At 41.8% G+C, this 18,409-nt stretch overlaps 1 protein-coding gene across 2 annotated transcripts in view; it reads right to left on the bottom strand.

Annotated features, from left to right (window-relative positions):
* Window positions 1–18,409, bottom strand: part of LOC100698491 (latent-transforming growth factor beta-binding protein 2) — an 87,847-nt gene that overhangs the window by 28,083 nt on the left and 41,355 nt on the right. For both annotated transcript variants that reach the window (XM_005453272.4, XM_005453271.4), the window contains exons 9-16: window positions 10,370–10,444; window positions 5,165–5,287; window positions 4,906–5,070; window positions 3,133–3,453; window positions 1,946–1,965; window positions 1,670–1,706; window positions 1,121–1,195; window positions 128–253 (exon numbers count right to left, since the gene is read on the bottom strand). In XM_005453272.4, the coding sequence (XP_005453329.1) occupies window positions 128–253; window positions 1,121–1,195; window positions 1,670–1,706; window positions 1,946–1,965; window positions 3,133–3,453; window positions 4,906–5,070; window positions 5,165–5,287; window positions 10,370–10,444 (942 nt within the window). The remainder of the gene's footprint in view (window positions 1–127; window positions 254–1,120; window positions 1,196–1,669; window positions 1,707–1,945; window positions 1,966–3,132; window positions 3,454–4,905; window positions 5,071–5,164; window positions 5,288–10,369; window positions 10,445–18,409) is intronic.

Here is an 18,409-nt window from a genome sequence, read left to right on the forward strand (position 1 = left end):
ACAGAGCTGCCGTGGCATCTGGTGTCAGCATGTCTGTGTGTGTTTGTGTGCTCCTCCTTCTCTTTGAGTGTCCCACTGTTACCCCTGTTTTGCTTCATTTTTCTCTCTCGTTCCATTTGTTAGTTACCAATGCAGTTGGTCTGCAGTGCACTGAGCTTGAATCCTGGCTCGCAGAGGCAAATGTAGCCGGTCTGCACAGAAATGCATCTCCCACGGCCACATATAGCGGGGGTCGTGGCACACTTGTCAATACCTATGGATAGGAACAAAGATGTGCAGAGTTGTCACTTGAGAAACAAACAAGATTATTTGTGACCTAAGGTTGCGCAACATTGGTCTAAAAAAACAAAAAAATATATAAATGTGCATTCCACGAACACATGTTGTTCTCCATGGGAACTCATCGTGCTGTTTTATAGGTGGAGTCGTGGATGGGAGCGCTGGTTTTACAGCACTGTAGCGTTCTAACAGGTGGTATGGAGCGCGTACAAAGTGTTCGGCAAGAAACAGGTCATGCACAGTAGAGCCTGACATTAGTTTTGTACTTGTGTTTTTCTGTGCAAAAGAACGATGTTAAACTGGGTCTCTGGGTCTGGCTGATGAAAAAAAAACAAAACAAAAAAACCCAATTTCTCTATAAGATTACTATAAATTCCTCTCACTTCCTAAATCTCTCTGTCACTCTCTCGCTGAGTCTGTCACACAAACACGCTTTCACCATGTCCCGTGCTCTTCCTCAGTTTTTCATAAATCTGGCCTCTGTCCACTCAGAGTAGCTTCCTCTTCCAAAAGGCACACTCTTTCTTGGTTTCTCGGCCTCTCACCCTCTGTGCAGAACAGCAGCTTCAAGCCAAATTGGCTCTGGGAAAAGGGGTCAAATTAAGCTCTCTCCAGCTTTACTTTGGGTAAGCCTACAAAAATGCCTTATGAGTCCTGCTGCTGTCTGCCAGAAGTTTACAGAGTGTATAAAAAATGAAGAGCTGAGCCCTGTGGTGCTCTTTCACATAGCAACTTCCTGTCCACCTGTTCATTGTCATTTTGTTTGTTTTGTTTTAGATGTATGAAGTGGGGCTGAACATATCTAATTTCCTATAATGTGACTTTTTAATCTAGTGTTTACCTGTAGCTGAATCAGTATGGGATGGTTCCTTCGAATCTGGCCTCGGGTTGATGCTCGGGGAGTCCGGAAAAATATCTATTAAGACAGTTAAGGTGAGTCATAAGGCACTAGATAAGCACAAATGACAAAGTCAGCTAAATCTCTCTTAAACTTTGACAGGTTCTAGTCTCTACAACCAAAACAAGACGCCGCTTAATTTGCCAGCCACTCTAATGCCTTAGCTGCCTATTCAACACTATAAAAGTGATCTACTCATTTTTCCAGGCTAAAACAAATTACAATGACCAAAACAAATAAGGTAGACTCATTGATCATAGCCTTCAGACTTGAATGTCAAGTGTTTTCACTGGCGTGAGGGCAAAGTAAAGACTGTGAATGCCACTACTGTGTGGGAGCAGTTTATAGAAATTACACAACATGTTTGTGCTTGACAGAAAGCTTAGAGATTGTAAATCAAACCCAAAGAGGCATTAAACAACAGCTGGAGGCACTTGCTCAACTACCAGTCTCGTATGATCTGTATGAATAAAGAAGGAAAAGAGAAAATACCTGGATACTGCGGCGGTAACTCTGTCACAACAGCTGGCTGGAAAACGAGCAAATATTACTCATCAAAAAACATTTGGGCTACATTTTTCACCACCATATTTATATTCACAGCATTCCGGTATTTGTTGGTAAATTCTGTGCTAATTAGATGTGCGCATCTACCAAAATGTGGTCTGAAGAAGTTATATAATCATAACAAACCCTCCAGCTGAAATAGCTAGAACACATGCTGAGAAGAAGCATGCACCAAAGGGCTGACGAGGAGGGAGAACTTACCGGGCTCAGACTTTCCACATCTATCGCAAAAAAAAGAGGAAAAGTGTATCAGTGGAGAACACTGAAATTCTGTCTGCATTAACATGTGCCATCACAAAACACATTTTTGTTCAATTATGTGTACACGCATGTTGCCTTTAGACACTCGTCTGCAGCTTTGGTGATACTTTTTTTCCCTAACAAAAATTGGCCAGATTTTTTTTTCAAATATTTGTGAGAGATAGTGTACACCGTTGGCCAAGAAAAAAAAAGATGAAAGAAAAACATGGAATTAGATATCTCCGATAATGAAGACAAAAATCCCAAAATATTTAAAGAACTGTCTCCACATACAAATCAAAATGTTGCAGCACTGCCAATACAGTATCTCACAAGCCTTAAATCAAGAAGATGCATTTGCTTAAAATCCTGAGGATTAAGATTCATGATCCGTGTGGATTACTTGTGTGCATTTTTTTGATGCTCGCGGCGGTTTCACTTAGACGGCTGTGAATATGTTCCATCTATCGAGCTTTTATTTACGGAGATCAAAGCAGCTTGTTGGTGTTTACATTTTCACAATAATGTTAATGCACTGCATCCTGTATGTAAAAAAATGCCATTGTGCAATCACTGCAGCTGCTCTGAACTGTTTATGTCACGGGCTGTGGCGAAAATCAAGCTCGTTGCTCTTCTGACAGACTAAACTCATCAGCTGATCTACGTGCCAGCCCATATCAGTTGATGGGTCAGCTCATCCCCTTTGATGCATCCAGTTGGTATGTGTTGTTTAAGCACTACTTAAGCTCCTCTAGCCAACTTATAGTTGCTTTGCATCTTCGAGACACTTTGCAGAACAGCTCCACCCCAGCTTCGCCTTTTTCTTCTGGGTCTGACTTAATGAATGTCATCTGCTCTCAGTGATGCCTGCTCTGATCTGAATGGCCCTGCTGCTGCTTTGCCTGGCATGAAAGGCTGACTTGTGCTTTCCAGGTCCCAGATCGGAGCCATACGCTCAAATGTAAATCATTGCCAGAGAATTAACAATCTTCTTTTGACCACTGTATGGTGGTCCTGACTGAAACATCCTTGGGTTTAAATGAATACCATGTTTAGGTAACATCCAAGGCCTACGCATTCGCCAAGAACACTGTTTTAACTCTTTGTCATACAGTACAAATATTTACCAACATAAAACTTATTCTTACCATCTGTGTGTGGCGGTCTAGGTGTTTCTCTGGCTGGATGTGAGGGATGCTGTGGAGTCAAAGGGTACTGGGGTGCTTGTGGGGTCTCAGAGTAATCGGGGTATTGGGGTAGCTGCGGTGTTTCGGGGTAGCTGGGGTACTGTGGCCCACTGGGAAACGAAGGCTGAGAAAATGGAAACTGCGGATAAGTAGGGCTCTCATCCTCGAGTGACACTCCCATGCTCTGCAGCTCGACATCATCCAGCTGTCGAAGAGAAATCTGGACGTCAGATCGCGAGTAAGTGTATCCGTGGCCAGCGGGGCAGATCTCCTTGAAGTGGTCTGCAGCACAGGAGACACAGGAGCGACCAGTAAGTGATCGAAAACATCACCTCTGCATTCTGAGCTTGAGCTCGAAAAACTGACATTTAACTTTTGACAGCATAATCGTGGCTCTTATTTCTATCTGATATTCAAAGTAACACCATAAGCCATCCATGTAATACAGTTACGACAGGCACGCTGTACTTTATGCTCTGCTGTGAACAGCGAGATTGGGTTTCGGTGACTGCCGCAGAACTTAGCAAGCTGCCAGGCCAGTGACAGCTGTCAGAGGAGGCTAACAGCGATGGGATTTGAAAACATGCGGGCATATCGGCACTCTCAAACAAACAGACACAACTGTACCACTGCGGGAAGTAGAGGATCATGTAATGCTGAATGACCTTTGAACTCTTTGGTGTAAAGGCATGTGAGTGAGAGGCTAATGGAGGATTGGCTGGGTAGATAAAAGGCGAGAGACTGCACCTCTTTGTATCCGAGTCCAAAAAGCCTCAGCAATGGTGAATCCATTACAAGTGAGAGGCTCTTTGTCCCCTACCTGACCTGAAACCCGGCTACTCTATGCCAAAAGAGTCTGGAATAGAGATATGAGTAATGACAGATATGCGGTCACTGTAAATGCTTGTGTAAATACAGGAAACGTGGATATGATAGGCTACTGAATGATGAATTTAAAGTGGAGGGAAATGGGGCTATATATGATCAGAAGCCACATCTGAGGAATCGGCGTAAATATGGAATTAAACTCATTGGGCTCCTGTTACCGAGTCACAAGTAATGGCTCTGGCTGCTCTGTTCAGGGGTCTAACAGCTTTTCAGGCCATCCAAAAAGCTAACGTCCGAAATAATCAAAGGCTGTGTGCCCGCGCACTGCGTCGGTCCTAACTGAGCAGCACCGTGGAGGTCTGTGTCTATGATATCTGATCTATGACAATCCCCATGAATCACTGGCCAGTACAGACACTCAATAAAACCAGCTTGTTTCTCTCAGAGACTTTGAAGATTAAATCAGTATGAAAAAACGATGACAACTACTTCCCATGTTTCACTTGGCGAGGTCATGCATTTCTGCTGTGAAGCTTTGCCGGTTTATTAGTGGGGTTTCTCTCTGAGGGTTGGAGCGATAACACAAGACTGACTCCCACTCTTATGTAGCCTCCAAAATATGAAAACTGTTATGTTTTTGGTCCTTTTCCACTCCAAACACAGTTAGCTATTTTGAACTGCTTTACACGCCTGGCAAAGAACAGAATGGTGACTGAGCGGTAAATATTTTTTTTCCCCCTATTCTTTCATTACCATTGCTACCCCTTGCATAAGATTGCATGCAACACTTTATTTCTGCAAAAGCGTTTAACTCAAGAAGGGGAGTACAGTAAACGCAGAAATAGAAAACAAGATCATTCTTTGGGTAAGCAGAAGAGGAGCAGAGGGTAGCTTTTGGGGCTGTACCTGATCCTGGTAAAGGACAACGATCACACCCAGCTCCCCAGGCCTTGCCCACTCTGCTGCAGCAGCAGATCTGCTTGGTGAGGTGATTATTGAGTGGCAGAGAGCATGTCCCTGCTGAAACCGACCGGTAGCACGACGCCCTCTGGTCAGACACTGCTTTGTCCGCTGGTAGAGAAGAGAAATTGGAACACAAGTAAGGCATAAGAAAGCCTAGTCTTAAAGTGTGTGTTACGAATCAAAAAAACCAAGCAATACTTACAGACACAGTGGCTCCTGGCAGGATCTAACATATAGCCTGGTTTACATGTGCACCTGTAGCTTCCTTTGGTGTTGAGACATTCAGCGTTTTTACATATTCCAGGCAACAGGCACTCGTTGATGTCTGTGAAATAGGCAGAGTACATCAGTCATTTCGAATATATCCTGGCTTATGGAAATTTCATGAAGTCATGTTTATTCCCAGGAAAAAAAAATTGATTTTCAGTCTCACCCCCCACCAAAACTGCACATATCAATATCAACTTTGGTGCATTTTCTTTCCAATACACTGGGCAGCAATGATTCACACATTGAAAGGTGTCAAAAAATTGCAACAGATCATGTAAGCAAAGCCGCTCGCTGTGGGGAGGCGATGAAATATGGAAACATTAAGGTTACACAACTGCATGAAATCGTGATGACAGGAGGGAGACGTACACATTTGATGGGTGTAAAACAATACACGCTCAAAATCCCGTCTTGCTTGGAAAGTAAAATATTGCAGCTGTGGGAACACATGCAGTCATGTAGACATAGAGGATATCACTGAGAGTTTCAGATTGTCATCATCCTCAGCATCTTTCCTTCACTGCATCCAATACGGTTACGGGATCCTCAGCTTACGTCAATAAGTGAAAGTCATTAAAGAGATTTTTTTTAATTTATTTATTTTTTCCTCTGTCTGGCTTAAACCACATGCAGGAATGGTAGAGTGTGGCCAGAGGAGTTTGCCTCCTGCTCCAAGAGCTCCCGAGTCCCTAAGCTAAACGGAGACAAGCTAACTGGTTACTGTGCCAGAAGCATAGGGGGACATGCTTAAGGCGCTTAGTCATGTGATCACACTGGGACCAGGCAAGGATTGTTGTTCTACCGTGTTAAACAAAGAGTACATCATTAGGTCTTTTCCCATTGCTTTGACAACTAGAACCCGACAACCTGCCATCACAGATTTTCCCCCAATTTTAATGAATCTGCTCTTGTTTTGTTGTTTTCCTTCCTGCTGGAAAAAGTGAGCTTACAAAAGGTCGAGGCTGATAAAATCAATGGGCTGAAGGAAATCCAGGGAAAACCTTAATGTTTTTCTTGTTGTTTGTCGCCCCTTTTTCGTTTCCATTTTGGGTTTTCGTTGCTTTTCCACCTTACAGTGACGTACTGTGAAGAAACTACTGATGTCATGCCGGTTTCCCCCAAGTCATTTTTGCAGTGACTTAACTTTAGTTCAGGTAGCGTCTGGTCACCTGAAATCAGGGCACCATTTATCACATGGTCTTTAATCCATGATTCAGTCGAGTCCCAGATTAGTGCTATTGTTACAGTCTGCTGGTGGGTTGATTTAAATCGAAACCGGCTTCCATGACAACCTGCCATGACCAGCGCTAATCTCAACATCTATTCTGAATTTATACTTGGTTGCTCTTCTTGACAAACATCACTTGTGGTAAGAGCTCACGGCTTTTAGCGTGACTGTTTTTATAGTCTACCAGCACATGACAAAGTTCCCTGACTTCAAACAGTCTGCTGCTTACTTGACCTTTCCCCTCTTTGTTCAAAATTCATGTAAACACCTACAGAATTTTCTACAGAAACTATGTAAAGCAAACTGGCAACATTGTTCCTTATACTGTGTATTTTGCATTGTGAGTAAAGAGAGCACCTTTGGAGCACTTTGGAAGTCTGTGAAGTGAATACACATGGTCAGAATTTAGCCAAAGCGCCATTACTGGGAAAAACAGGCTTTTTCAACATATTTCTCTATCAGGATTTCAGCCTGAATACCAGGCTAGTAGTCGACACGATGAGTGTCAAATGTCAGTGTTGTGAAATCATAAGCAGCTTTTTATTAACTTGATCAAAAATGTCCAAAGAGTTCCATAAGACTTCATTAATCTCCTCTTTGAAGTGGTGTATGAGTAATGTGACCTGCTCCCAGCACTAGTTTACCACCCACAACACATGCACATGCATCTCTGCGGGCTTTTTCATCTAACAACCACAGCTACAAATGGCCAATTCAGTGACCTAAATTTTTGAGAAGGAAGCCTCTAAAGATAAGGAATCATCTCTGAAGTCTGAGACCTGAGAGAACGACGCTGATAGGAAATCTTATCGTGCTGTGGCGACGATGTCACTGACCGCAAAGGTCAGCGGATGTAGGCAGACTGGCAGTAAATCAAGACAATTACCAAATACGAGACAAGCCCTGTTCTGTTCCAATAAAACACATTACAAGCAGCTCGAGACTGGAGCCACAGGAAGGAGGGCTTGACCCCATCCTAATAATAATGACAAAATCTCAGAAAAAGCTGATTTTTTTTCCTTCTTGGCAGTTGGTAAAAGTCCTTAAATTAGAAATAATTTTGGGAGAACGGAGCAGCAGCCGAACGCAGATTTAAAGCACTTTAGTAAATATTGTGGGTAACTGTCAGCTTTGCTTTTTTGGAACTCAGGAAAGGAGCAACTGGAAGAGGGAAACATCTTGAAGCAATCACAGAAGAAAAGCATGAATAATAGAAAGATAAATTTCTGCATTCATTGGCTGCTCGACACATTATTGGAAAACAGGAGCGTCCTGGTCCGCAGGTCTTTCTTTTATTAAAATATGTTTCCCTGCTCAATAATTACCTGAAAACATCAATATTGCGACTGTTCTCTGCAGAAAACATGTTGAACTTGCTGAACTAAAGGATGAGGTCTTCTATAGGGAGAGTCAAAACTGTCCTCTGGACTTTAAGGTTGTTCTACGCCTCAGCAAGCATTGCCCTTTGGATCATGACACAATTAATCAAGTCAGTGACATAGCTCTTATGCGAGCCATCAGAAAAGCTGCAGTTTGTAATGTCAAAACTGTCAGCCTCAGTTGTCAGTGTTAGGTGTGAGCCTTTGAGCCATGGTTTATTTGCTCATGCTGATTTCAAGGCTATTTACTGACACCAACAAATGCAAATGGTTGGAATTCTTTAGCGGGAGAGTTGACACTGTGGGTGTTTACTGATTCCTGAACCAAACACAAGCTGACAAACAGCCACTGCTGGGATGTTGAAATGGACGATAACACAGTGTATATGTTCAGGGACAACCACGTTTGTTTTTACATACAGATAGATGGATATGCTAGCAGTCACACAGCTGCTCTGCTGCTTTTGAAAAGCAAAGCAGCAATCTGATGCTCACAAGTACTCAGAGAGCCATCCATGCCATGATCACTAACTCAGAACCCCAAGACCAATTAAAACAGGAGCCCCAGGTGCTTATTGACTGCTGAACTCCGACCCCAGACAAACCCTAACTGTGGTCTTGACCTGCTTCCCAGACATGGGAAGTGGGGGGCAAAAAAGTCAGTCTCCCAAGCAAGGATTTTAATTAAGTGTGTTCTCCAGGTACATCATTGTTTACCACAATATAATCTGAACATTAGAAGATTTTGAAAGTTTACTTCTTTGCAAACCTAACCAGGTTGCTGCTGGAGGTCTTCTATGTCATTCAGTGTTGTTACCTGCAAATGACAACAGGAGTCTTTCTTATGCTCTAGAAATGTGCTGTGAGCTAGATGGCCTCCATAAGCAGCCCCTCCAGCAGGTGGAGAAATGATTCATATGTTGCTATCACGAGTAACATTCAAGATGTTGGTGACTATCAGTGAATAGAACAGGCATATACTTAGGCATTTAAGCATGTAGGCATGGTCAAAACAACCTGCCTAAGTTTAAACTGAGAATCACAATGGGAGGAAACTTGATTTAAGTGACTTTGAACATGGTTGTTGATCCCAGACGGACTTGTCTGGGATCCTGGGATCCTAATATAAAAGTATTTTACTGTGTATTTTACAGTTTTGTTCTGTTCTTCTAGAATATCATTAAATTTACATAAATAGACTGTGATTTCACATTTCAAATGTAAATTAACGTAAAATCACTGTAATGTAATAAAACATAATTTTCTTGTTTTTTAAATGTATTTGTCTGTACATATGCATATTTAGATTGTTAAAATACATTCACAAATGTATCATGATTACACAAATATGTGTCTGTTATTTGAAAGATTGAACTGTTAAATCCAAATGTAATGCTATGGAAAAATATATAAAATGATTCTCATAAACTTTTTTTACATCAAATAATTATTACTATTATTGCTAGGGCGTTGTGTCCTTGGTCAAGACTCTTCACCTACCGCCTACTGGTGATGGCCAGAGGGGCCGATGGTGCGATATGGCAGCCTCGCCTCTGTCAGTCTGTCCCAGGACATGCAATCCATTATTATTTAAACCAACTGTTAACTGTATATTTCTGTACATTTAAGTATTATTATTCATATTGCCACATTCATTGACCTTGTTTATAGGTAATTTCATTGTTTAATCACATTAACATGTTCCTAATTTAATGTTTAAAAGCACCTGAAAAAGGCAAAATCCCATGTAAAATTAGGGCAACAAACTGTATTGTCATTACTGAAAATAAACGTATTTTTATGAGAAAGTTATTTTCTGTTATTTTATGGTATTATTTTGGTGCCCCAGCTGCCAGAATATTACTGTTTTTCGAGGATTTTTTTTTTTAACAGTGTTGTAGGGTCAGAAGTTGGATTAAAAACTATGAAAACATGGATCCATCCTGCCTTGTATCAACAGTTCAGGCTGGTGTTTGTGGTGTTATGGTGGATGGGTGTTTTCTTGGCACATTTTGGGCCTTAGTACCAGTCAAGCATCATTTAAATGCCACAACCTACCTACGTATTGTCCATGACCACAGTGTTCCCATGTTCTGATGGCTACTTTCAGCAAAGCCATCAGAACACATCATGTCAAAAAGCTCAAATAATTTCAAACCGATTTCTTGAACATAGCAATGAGTTCACTGGATTCGAATAGCTTCCACATTCACCTGACCTCAATCCAACGTGGTGGAACCGTAAATTAATATAATGGAGGAGCAGCAAGTGTGTGATGCTGTCATGTCAACATGAACTAAAATCTCTGAGAAATCTTTCCAGCACCTTGCTGAATCTATGCCGCAAAGGATTAAAGCAGTTGTGAAGATGAAAGACGGTCCAACCTGGTACTAGCAAGATATACCTGATGAAGTGGACAGTGAGTTTATTTTATCACAGTCATTTAATTATTTTTAATATATCTTTGTTACTGCTAAAATAAACATGAAGTCACTTAAAGCTCATCAGCATATTTCATGCAAAGGCTTACCTTGACAGTGTGTGAGATTCATCCGTTTAAAACCTTTGGAACATTCCACCTGTCCATTCGCGATCACTGCATATGCTGTAAACAGAAACAAAAACAACAGTTCAGAGAAGCTCAGTGATGTTAAATGACGTGCTATGCTTCTTTACTACAGCGGACTGCTTTCATCAGAGAGGGAGAAGAGAAGGAGCTCAAGTTTAGGAGAATTTAAGGGAATTTAAGGTCTCAGTAATAGGAAAAACAAGGAACCCACAACTGAGCCTTGAGGGACTCCAGCAAGAGTCAAATGGGCTCCCCATCAACTACATTTATAAGGCAGCTTTGTCATCCAACAAAATGTAATAATGCTCTATGCCATTCATAATTGTGTAAATCCCTAGGCACATCATCATAAATTTGTTGACTAAGCCTTTATGACAGCCCTGACCGTTTTCATCAACCACGGTGCAAATCTAGTTAAACGAGAGACTAAAGCTTTAACTGTGCGCACAAGGAATGACGATTAATGTGCTGCTCACAGGAAAATGATTGGCCAAAATGTCTTAACGCTTGTTTTTTGCCAAAGCAGTACAAATCACATGGTATGTGTGTGTTTCAGGTGTGCGCTTGAGAGGTGCTGCAGTAAATAACACATTTGTCGGTTACTGCCCCAGTGCGGGCAAACTGTCAGTGTTAGAAGCCTGAAAACATGGTATCATTACTCATTCGGCACCCAGTCAAGCCCCGGCACGCTCCATTAAATGTACAGGGGGTCAATGTGGCTATCATGTGGCACAGAGTAAGTCTGTTAGTGTTTAAATGTGTGTGTATCAGTATCTGTGTTTTTTAACAGAGATTAGGGGAAACTCTATGAGAGTCTTTCTTAACATAGACAGTGATTATTGGTACCAGATCTTTCCATGACTCAGATGACTCAGATTCTCTATGAATGTTGAAAAGATAATATCTAACTTCTGATTTTGAAGGGGAAAAAACGTGCATGTTTGGCTGTAGAGGACTGTAATGATGTGCTTGTTAGCAAGACAGAAGAGTCTTTAGCTATTATAGACTGTACAGTGCATCAGACAGCTCAGAGAAATGATTATAACACTTTACTCCCCTGTGCTATATACACTATATGAGGTGCAATCAAAAGTTCTGTCTCTCTGCCCATAAAAAGCAAAAACTATTTAAATCTGGTCACTGTCTCATTCAAGGTCATCTCCTTGTGTACCTCTGGAGCACTTCCAGTGCTTCTAAGCCTGAAAGTGGGGCATCAGGTGAGGAGCACGACCACCAGCATGCTCATTACTCTCTCAGACTGGTAAGGCTGAAAATGTGTAATAGCCTTAAGCATCTGAGGGAGGATATTAAGTGCAAGTGATCATGCACCAGCATACAGCACATTAAAAGTCAGGAGTTTTAACCATGCCAACACAACTGCCACTCAGCGCCCACACAACCCAACAGATTTGGCTAAAGACTTGCCCTCTTCAAGTCATCATCCACTGAGAGGAAAAAAAAACATTAAGGTTTTCTGCTCAAAGAAAGGAATGACAGCAATGACAATCTTTTGATTCACACTATGGGCGTAAAAAATAACATTATACCACAGCAATGCATTGCTTTGAATCTGCTGCCACAGTGACGAAGGGTCTAGAAAAGACGTGACGCACGCAAGAACGTAAAACACCACTGCTTTGCCAGCAGAGGTATTTGGGAAAGGGAGAGAAGTCAGTTCGGTTCAGCCCAAGAAAACCAATGTGGTGTTGACTGAAAGAGTGCTCTAGTAAGATGTAAATGATGCCTGACAGGCTAAGAACCAGAAAAGAACCATCTCCATAATCATCAGTTCTTTCTCTCTGTCCATGCCACCAGCGTTAAATACATGCTTCCGGTATTGATTCAGCTGCTCCCTTATTTACTATATAGTGTACAAGAGTCAAAATCCCAAGACAGCAATCCATCAAACCAAAACCCAGCAATCAGTCATGAGTTTGTGTCATTTTCCCAGGAGTGACTGGAATGTGTGGCACATGAAGGTTTTTTGGGAATGAAGTCCTGGAAGCTGAGTTATGTTTTGGTCCTGCTGTGACCCAGTCGACCAGGCAGGGTCGATGTACCTGAGGGTTGACAGAGCAAAAGTGGGTCAGCATGAAGCGGGCAACACGAAAAGGGGGGAACTGTGTCAAAGCAACGCCCCTGTTCCTGCCTGCCCACCTCCTCATCTTCCTCCAGACCCTCATAATCCCCCTCCGAAGTTTCTGAGTAATGAGATGTTGTGGTAGGAGCGATGGGCACGTCCTCCCGCAGTGATGAGATCAAGGAAAGTTTGGCCTGAGTGACAGCAGGGCGCACATGCCAAGGGAAGCACAGTGGGGGAGGTCCGGGAGTCTCAATAAAGCTTATTAGCAGGGAGAAGAAGACTCCCTGCAGAGATGAACAGCTTTAAGATGAATTTGAGAGAGAGGTAATATGTTGTGCTTGTGCATCTTTAAAGCCTAATTATTTGAGTAACAGTGGTGAAAAACTGAAATATTTGCACATATACAGACATGCTAACAGTAAATTTTTGTACATAGGCTCCGTTTTGGTGCTATTATGGTCTTGGGGTTTTTTCGTGTATCTGAGTTTTGGATTCCTCGATTGATGTCATTTTTATTCTAGCATTGGTGAGTTTATTATTTTAATTCTACTGCCTGTTCACCTTTCTTTGGATAACTATTTTCATAGTGCAGGGGTGTCAAACATAAGGCCCAAGGGCTAGAATTGGCTCAGTGGATGGCTTTGAAAAATTGAGAAGGAGGGCATTTGGACTTTTAAATGTATTTTAATAAGTTCTACAGATTTTCTTGCTGATAAAGACCTCACCCATGGCTATTCATACTACACCAAAATAATTACATTAAATTAAATGTTGATTAAATAATTAAATTTCCTATTTTTTCACTACTAACTAAAGAAATTTCTGTTCTTACAATGGGACCACACCCCCAAAAAAGGACGTTTTCTGTGAATTAACAGACATTTCTGCTTTATAATTACAGAACAGTATAGTCAGTGAGCTACCAGAACTTTTTTCTGTATATTTTACACATTTATTTCTTACAGATGAAGCCCAAACAGTCGTGCTGACAAATGTCTTTGATTTGCTACAGCTGAATTTTTTGAAAAAACTGAGACATGCTGTTGAAATTGTACTTATTTTTCTAATAATAAGATAATCTCAGGGATTAAATTCATGGTTAAACTCTTTTTCACTGACAGTGATGCCAAAAATTTCACTCAATTGTAAACTGAGCTGTATGTGGCCCATGATGTAAAACGAGTTCAACATCCCCGTTCTAGTGTTTTGATTTTATTTTTTAATTGACCTTTAGTTCCTTTTATTTTCCTGTCTGTGTTTCCTCTATCTCACTTTCAGTCTCACACCCTTTCTTATTATGCTACTTTTAAGACTTCTATCTAGTTGGATTTCATGTTTTACTTTGAAGGGTTCTCTATCCTGTCTTCTGTGAGTTTTACTTCCTCCTTTGTGACTGACTTCACCTGTCATTGATTGTTCTCACCTGTCTGTCTGCTCCCAGCTGTGTCTCATCATCTAATCACTGCTCTGTGTATTTAGAGTCCTCCTTCCTCTATGTCTTTGTTAGATTATCTGTTATTCGCACTCATGTGCCTACCAGGTTTCCAAGTTTTTGCCTTGACTTTTTTAAAATTCCTGTTTATTTCCTTAGATTTCAGTTTAGTTTGCTGAGTAAAGGTCAGTTTTCTCCTCTTTTGGGTTTCTAGGTTCTTCTGCCAGTTTTTGAAGTGTCATTTGTTAATCAACAAAGCTTGAGGTTCTGTACCCTGTACTTAAATCAATTCCTCACTACAAGCTAACAGGCAGATAGTGCTTAGAGTTTCCTTAAGCATATCCTGGACCTAAAAATGCTTGAACTTTAAGATAAGTTCAGTAAAAGTTTTATTGGTCCACAGGGTTGAGCTGTTTGTGGCTAGTTAAAAAAAAATTGCATAAAAGCGCTCGGCCTGCCAAAGTTCACAATGACTTTCCTAATTACTGGTTGAAACTGTATCTGCGAATCAGAACCTTGTCTTCTAACCATCAACCTCAAGAAAAGATAATCAGCCCCAAAACTAAAAATGGGTGACAACTTGGCCATGTAATTTTCATTAATATCCAAAAAGCAAAGCATGATTGTGTCCTGATTTAATGGCGTGCCAGTTCCCATGCTTGTTTCTACAATCATTTGTGTAGAAAATATAGAGCTCCACAGCCAGTGGCTTGCAAGAGTGAGCTCAAGCTGCGCATCATTAGTGTCGCCCTTGGTTACAAAGACTGTAAACTCAGACTTGTCTGTATCCCCAGAGAGAACAGACAAAACCTTTCAATTGTTGTCTATCCATTTAGCCCTGTTCAACAAAAGACTTCGTCACGCCTCACTAATTTATTGTCCATCTCCATTCAGTTGTGTTGTGCATTCCACTGGAGGCTGTTCAATAATATTTGCTCAAATTCCCTGACCTGAAAGTGTAATTCAGATTCCTGTAAACTTCTTGATAGCTCGTGTTATCCTGACTTAAATCTGAATAAATCCCTTAAGTAAAATTTGTTTAGTGAAAAGCACTGCTGGGATTTCAAATGAAAGGACAGCTTATGCAAAATAAGAGAGCTGGCTAAGAAAAAAAAGAGACAGGAAGCTGAGAAGGGAGAAAGCTTAGAGTCAGATGGGTTTCTCAGCCATACAGAAATCTTTAATTGCAGATTTTTGGTGCGATCACAATGTAGACCACCCGGCCTGCAGGCAGTTCTTCTAAGACGATTGAGTGGTCTGGTCCATCAATCACAGGGCTCAGAGCCCTTCACCAGCTTCTCTAGGGACTTGCCTCAGTGTTGGGCTTCTTCTCTTAACCAACTGGAAAACCTGAGAACTTGTGGGAGACAAGAGGGAGGAGGGATGGATGCCATCCACAGGATGCAAACGGTAGACAGTCTTCCTTTCTCTTCCATCGGGGTATACTCTAAGAAAAGACCCAAGAGCAAAGCCAAGACCTCATGATCCTTTCCATAAAATTACTTTCTGACATTCCGCCACAGGACGAACTAAAAGAAGGAGCAAACGGAGCTCTTTAATCATCAGAGTTTCAGGTCTTTTGAATCGCTACGATGGCAGAGCCATCTCTTCTTGGCCTCTGAGCCAACACTTGATTGGAGCAAACAGCTTAAAGACAAGTCATTTTCTCTCAAAACAGAATGTTTCCTTGGCAAAAGCCATACTTGCCAATCTGGCACAGACCATATCACACGGCCTGTAAATACGTCCCTGCAAGTGAAGCTAAAGCTGATCAGCAAAGATACGTGCGGTTAGCATCAGTGTCACACTGCAAATGCATAAACACAGCACCAATGTAAAAGCTGCAACATATTGCATTTGCTCAATCAACAGCAGTCTCATCTGTATAGTATTGCTTTCACACAACGATCCCATGGGACATATGATGCAATGACAAAAACAGCTTTGATGAGGAGTTTATTTCATTTTTCTGCCACATTAAATCTTTTACTGAAAACATACTTTTCATTGTCTCTATTCACGAAAGTATGCATGTCATGTCAGTGTTTGTAGTTTGACAATTTTGCTTAATGTCCTTTTCCAAGATGCTGATGGCAGTGTAACCCGCATCAAACACATTTAAAACAGAACCACATTCCTCCATAATCTCTGTGGACTATTTACCACCTGGGCTTCTTCCAAAATAAGGCATGCCACGGTACATTCCCAATAAAAAAAATATGCTTAACGTAGCTTGTATCGAATTAAGAAAAGCATCACAAATTTCAAATCCATGCGCCTCCAACTGGGATTTATTTCTCGTAGTGGTTAGGTCGGCTCAGCGCTGATTAGCTACGCTGCTGCCCAGCTAATAGATTCCATAATTTGAGTTGTTAAGGGATAACGCTAAGTCAACATCAATGAATCAAATGCTGTCAAAGAGATGCGACATCTCTATCTGATCACCACGAGAAGCTGCTGTGAAGTTGTTCCAGTGCATCTGTTCTGTTGCTGCTTGTTTCTAAGGCAAAGTAATCGCATCTCTGGTTTTTGTTGGTCATTAACAAGTGTTTGTGTTTGATCAGCGCTAATAAAAAGCAAGAAGCACAGGCTTTGGCTGGTCAGTTTAAATGTCTCAGGACTAGATGGAAGATTTGGGAAGGGATGAGTTCATGTGGGAAGATCTGGAAGCTGTGTGGAGCTCTCCGAGTGCCCCCCGACCCCCACCGCCCCTCCTTCGCCTCATCTGACTTTGCTGATCTAAACCTCATGAAGAATAGCTTCCTCATTACAGAGAGAAAACAGAGAGGAGTGGGGAGCAAAAACAGGCAGATGACTTCCACAGACAGAGGTCGAATTGAGGGTGGGGCAAAACCGTGTGAGGGCAGTGACAACACGGTGACCTCGGTGACCCAGGAAGGTAGGGTTAGAGAGAGGAAGCCAAGGCTCCCGTGGGTGTGGTGGTTACTTAAAGTCCCTGGGGACCTCTGCTCCGACTCCTTGGGAAGCCTCCCAAGGCTTCAGCCTGGCTCATGGAGAGAGTCACTGAGAGGAAAGCTGCCCATCAGTGACAGATGGGGAGACAAATGGCTTGTGAAATTCCATGAGCAGTGAAACACAGTGAGGGAAAGGCTGCCAGCTTTAGAGTGTGATGCCAACACGACAGTATAGGTCAGACTTGGGCCATAGCAATTTGCCTTCAGATAACTGGGAACCTCTGATTAATTTTCTGATTGAAATGTATCCTTAACCCAAAGATTTGCACAAACAGCCCTATCACTTGCTTTTCAAGGATAAAATTCCTCTCAGCATATAACGGATCCAGTTTCTCTTAATGGGACTCGTGTAACCAAATCACCTCCTGTCCAACTCACCTATTCTCTTTCTCACTTGACTTAACAAGTCACTGGTTAGTTCTCAAACTTGAGGACCTCTACATTGCAGAAAGAAATTGCAGTGATGGAATGAAATGGTTTAAAATCCAAGAAAAGCACAGGGTTTGCTTTGTTACTCCACTTCATCATCCGAACTAAAGAAATGGAGCTGACTTCAGCCTATTGTGGTCGATCTGGAACTCATTACAGGCCAGGAATCCTCAGCATGTGACTTTTAAAGGCACTAACTGCTAAGACTTCATCTCCCACTGAGATGGGACACACTGGCATTTATGCCTCTGCAATATCAGACCTCCTTAATATAATGAACACACAAACACATGCACAAACAGTAAAACAAGCCCACAAAATATCCCTAAGCGATACAGTGTTCTTGGTGTATAATAATATATAATATCCAGCTGAGTAACACAACTAACTGTACATTTACGGACTTGAGACACAGCCAGACTGTAACAGTAGCAATGCATTCTGGATCTATATGACTGTATCGAGAGAGTGCGATGCAGATATACTGACAGTGATGTGGAGGCAGGCAGCAAAGACTTAGCAGTCCTGTCTGCAACAGCACCCCATTAAACTGCGGTCATTCTGGCATCCTCTACCAATATCATAAAAAATGAAGTAGCAAGCCTTGCTCTTAGTCAACAGCGTGTTTAGCAATAAACTGACCAATGGTAGTAATGCACGCCTAGAAACAAACTGGCCTTCATGACATCATTATCACGTACTCAACAGGACACACGGGAGAGTCCTATTAAGCTACAGGACCTCTCTCCTCACTGCGAGCCGACGGCTGACTCAATCGCTATAAAATAAAGAGACACATCATTCTTCAGGAGCTCCACATCATTCCTGTCAAACGCATGAGAAAGCGCACACCTAGACGAGTAAGCAGGGAATGTAGCTTAGAGATAAAGCCCAAGTCTCTACCCTGAGAACAATAGCACTCTTGCAGGAATTCAAAGTATTTCTCGTATTAAAACTCACCCAAAGACTTCTGGGAGAGAGTATATGACTTCATTTTTTACTTAAGTTCTCCCTCTTTTTTTCTTTCTTTCTTTCTTTGCCATTGTGTGACCCTGGCCTACGATACGCTGCCCCCCAAAAGG

This window comes from Oreochromis niloticus, linkage group LG19, assembly GCF_001858045.2.
Source record: "Oreochromis niloticus isolate F11D_XX linkage group LG19, O_niloticus_UMD_NMBU, whole genome shotgun sequence".
Taxonomy (NCBI): Eukaryota; Metazoa; Chordata; class Actinopteri; order Cichliformes; family Cichlidae; genus Oreochromis; species Oreochromis niloticus.